At 40.4% G+C, this 4,022-nt stretch overlaps 1 protein-coding gene across 1 annotated transcript; it reads right to left on the bottom strand.

Moving 5' to 3' along the window:
- Positions 1 to 1,137: 1,137 nt before the first annotated feature.
- Positions 1,138 to 1,656, bottom strand: LOC138897527 (uncharacterized). Its single transcript, XM_070183505.1, has one exon. It carries the CDS (start codon positions 1,654 to 1,656, stop codon positions 1,138 to 1,140), a length of 519 nt encoding a protein of 172 aa, XP_070039606.1.
- Between the last annotated feature and the right edge of the window lie 2,366 nt (positions 1,657 to 4,022).

Raw genomic sequence — 4,022 nt, 5'->3', positions numbered from 1 at the left:
AGCACCAAATTTGTTTCTTCACATCTTACACTTTATCTAAATTTGCTAGACAATCATCAAAAGAATCCCCAACCACCGAGAAGTCATCCATGAAAACTTCAAGGTAGTCCTCCACCATGTCCGTGAAGATAGCCATCATACACCTTTGAAAAGTCGCCGGTGCATTGCACAAACCAAATGGCATCCTCTTAAAGGTGAAAGTACCATAGGGACATGTAAAGGTTGTTTTATCTTGATCCTCCAGGGCAATAAGGATTTGGTTGTATCCCGAATTCCCATCAAGAAACCAATAGAAAGCATGGCCGGCCAATCTATCAAGCATTTGATCTAAGAAGGGAAGTGGAAAATTATCCTTCCTTGTGACTTTGTTGAGCTTGTGATAGTCCATACACACTCTCCAACCGGTCACCGTTCTTCTAGGAATCAACTCATTCTTGTCATTGGTGACCACCGTCATGCCCCCTTCTTTGGGTCACATTGAACTGGAGAAGTCCACGAACTATCGGAGATGGGGTAGACAACCCCGGCATCCAACCACTTGATAATCTCCTTTTTGACAACTTCTTGCATAGCCTCATTGAGTCTCCTTTGATGTTCAATAGATGGTTTGGCACCTTCCTCCAAGTTGATCTTATGCATGCAAAATGCGGGGCTTATCCCCCGAATATCTGCCAATGTCCACTCAATAGTCTTCTTTCTCTTTTGTAGCACCCCCAATGTAGAATCTACATGCACGTTAGTCAAACAAGAGGAAAGAATAATCGGTAAAGTAGAACAAAGGCCAAGAAATTCATACCGAAGATATGGAGGCAATGGCTTCAACTCTAAGGTAGGAGGCTCTTCAATGGAAGGCTTTATAGGAGGAGTTGTCCTATTTTCAAGATCCAAAGATAATTTTCGGGGTGAATAATTGTACGACTCCATTCCTTGCAAAGAGTTCACATTTTCCATGAAGCCATCCATCTCGTCATCATCAGAGTTGAGCAAGACGGCCTCCAACATATCACCAACATTGATTGTGGCACTCATATCATTAACAATAACATCGGTCACCAAGTCCACAAAAGAGCACACCTCATTGTTATTTGGTTTCCACATGGACTTACACATATGGAAAACCACTTGTTCATCACCCATTCAGAAGGTGAGTTCTCCGGCTTTAACATCACAAAGAGCCTTCCCCGTAGCAAGGAAAGGTTTTCCAAGAATAATCGGCACCTCATAATCAACTTCACAATCTAGTATGACAAAATCTGCCAGAAGAATGAATTTATAAACACGAACCAAAAAATCTTCAATCACTCCCAAAGGTCTATTCATAGTATGATCGGCTATTTGCAATCTCATAGAGGTGGGTCTTGGTTTCCTAATTCCCAAGGTCTTGAAAATCGAATATGGTATCAAATTGATACTTGCCCCAGGATCACAAAGAATTTTAGCAAACTCGGCACTTCCAATTGTACAAGGAATCGTGAAAGTACCGGGATCCTCTAGCTTAGGAGCCATTGAATTCACAATTGCACTCACTTGATGAGTGACTTTGATAGTTTCAAAATTCATTGACAACTTCTTTGTCATAAGATCCTTCATAAACATTGCATAACCGAGCATTTGTTCCAAAGCTTCAACTAATGGCACATTGATTGAGAGACTCATCATCATTTGAATGAACTTCTTGAATTGATTCTCGCCATTTTGTTTGGCTAGTCTTTGAGGGTATGGAGGTGGAGGCTTAGGCAATGGTGCCTTAGCCTTTTGCACTACCGGCTCCGGTATGTCAATAAAGTGATCCCTAGACGGGTTCACCTCCTCTTGAGTCTCTTCCACACTATCATCAATATCAATCAAAACTTCATCATTTGATTGCACCATGTTGTTCGGGGCCTCTTCTTCTTGTACCACTTGCTCATCATCCACAAGTTTCTTTTAACTTGAGGTGGGTGCATTCCCACCTTTTCCACTTCTTGTAGTAACGGCTATGACATGCCTCGTGTTGTTTCCACCCTTTGGGTTTACTACCATGTCACTTGGTAGTGCTCCCTTAGGACGAGAATTTAGATCTTGAGAGATTTTCCCCATTTGAACTTCTAAGTTGCGGATCGATGTGTTGTGTGAGGCAAGTTGGGCATCCGAATCAGCATTCTTTTCCATCATTTGCTTGAACATGTTCTCAATACGCCCCATCTCATTGTTTGAAGAACTTGGACCATGGGGAGGATAAGGAGGTAGGAAGCTCGGTTGTTGATACATCGAGGGCCTTTGAAAACCCGACCCCTAATTTCCTTGATTATTGTTCCATCCACCTTGATTGTTACTGTAAGGCGCTGTAAAATTTTACCAAGGAATTCTAGTCTTATGGTGTCGAGGTCGGGTAATTTGTACGGACTTTTTGGGTTGAAGAATGCATCGAGGTATTGGTGAAAACTTTTTGCTGAAGGGCCAGTTATGCGATCATATTCGTGACCACAGATCCATTCTACGGCCGTATACCCATCACAGAGTTGAGCAGAAAAATGGTTGAGTTTTGAAGGTCGTTTTGCGGTCTAATCTGCGATCGAACATCTATTTCGTGGTTTGCATTTTCCATCGCAGATTTGGCTTGAAGAATTTTGTTGGATGATTCTGCGGTCCATTCTGCGGCCGCATAAGTGGTCTGTGGATCGGAGACCAGTAACAAACCTATCCAGACCATTTCCGTTTTTGGGAATCACTTTTGCGGTACATTTTGCGGACCACATATCTGTTATGCGGTCCATTCTGTGACCGTAGACCTGAGTTTGGAGGGTCTATTTTCCTATTTTTATAACCCGACCCCATTTTGATAAATAGCCTTTGGGGCTTATTTTGGGGCGATTACATGATGATTTTAGAGAGAGAGTGAGGAAACCTAACACTCTAATCATCCGATCTTGCACCAACCTTCAAGAATCAAGGAAACCAATCACTAGATTATTATCTATCCGGGTAAGTCCTACTTCTAAGCTTTCATGCAAGAGGTTTAGTATATTGTGGGGGTTGGAAATAGGCCATGCATGTTACAATAAGTTGTAGTATGTAGGATTAATGAACCATTTTGGTTAGTTTCTTGTTGAAATTGGTTGAGGGAGGAAGGGATTACCATTGTAGAGCTTTGTAGTCTATTTTGCATACTAGGTGTTTGACAAAATTTCTAAGAGAGTTACACCATGTGAATCCTTCTAATTATTATCCGATTTTCGCTATCTTCCTATAGATTGTTATTACTAGAAGTGTTGGGACGTTGTAGTAACTTAAGGAAAGCTCAAACAACGTATGTTGGCTAAACTCCTCTTTTAGAATTGAACCCCACAATGGCCTTGTAAGTCCCGTGTTGCTCATTATAAATTGATTATTCCGAATAAACCTTGTGACAAGAGATATATGCGTTCAATTTGTATTCCAAATGTACTTGTTATGTTGAGTTACTATCTCAGAAGGTGATTAAGCATGGGCTGTGTGTTAATATGTTATGATTGAAAACATGATCCTAATAAAAACTAGCATGTCGAATTGTGTATGAAATTACATGTGCCTAAGACCCTTAATTTGGTTAGTGGCTCAAATGTGTATTTAACGTCTTGAGTAGAAATGCCTTGTTGTTGATAATCTATAAGGATGCTTGAAAGTGAAAGAAATGGGTTGGAGATATAAAGTGTGGCCAACGTGCCAAGAATAAAATTTATACTTGTGGCCATGGTGCCAAGGAAATGAAATGATGTGAGAAAGGTTATGAAACGAGCCTTGATTCAACTGTCCCAAATTGACTTCAAAACTAGATGTGCCTAAAAGCTTATGTACTTAAGTCATGCCGAAATATGACTGTTTTAACTAATGCTATGCTTTATAACTATTTCCAAAGTGGTTTGAGCTCTTATATATTCATGAGTTGAAATTGTGTATTGCCCTTTTTGGGAAAAAGTATTTCAAGAATGAACGATGGGTTAAAGATTTTATATCGTGACTTAATTATGTTATACCCCTTCTTGGGAAGAAAACCTTGTATG

This window comes from Nicotiana tomentosiformis, chromosome 8 (assembly GCF_000390325.3).
Source record: "Nicotiana tomentosiformis chromosome 8, ASM39032v3, whole genome shotgun sequence".
Lineage (NCBI taxonomy): Eukaryota > Viridiplantae > Streptophyta > Magnoliopsida > Solanales > Solanaceae > Nicotiana > Nicotiana tomentosiformis.
Note: the sequence above shows the minus strand (reverse complement) of the source record. Positions and strands in the feature narration are given on the sequence as shown.

Coding starts and splice junctions, on each gene's coding strand:
- LOC138897527 (XM_070183505.1), bottom strand. CDS start 1,656: ATGAGTCTCTCAATCAATGTGCCATTAGTTGAAGCTTTGGAACAAATG.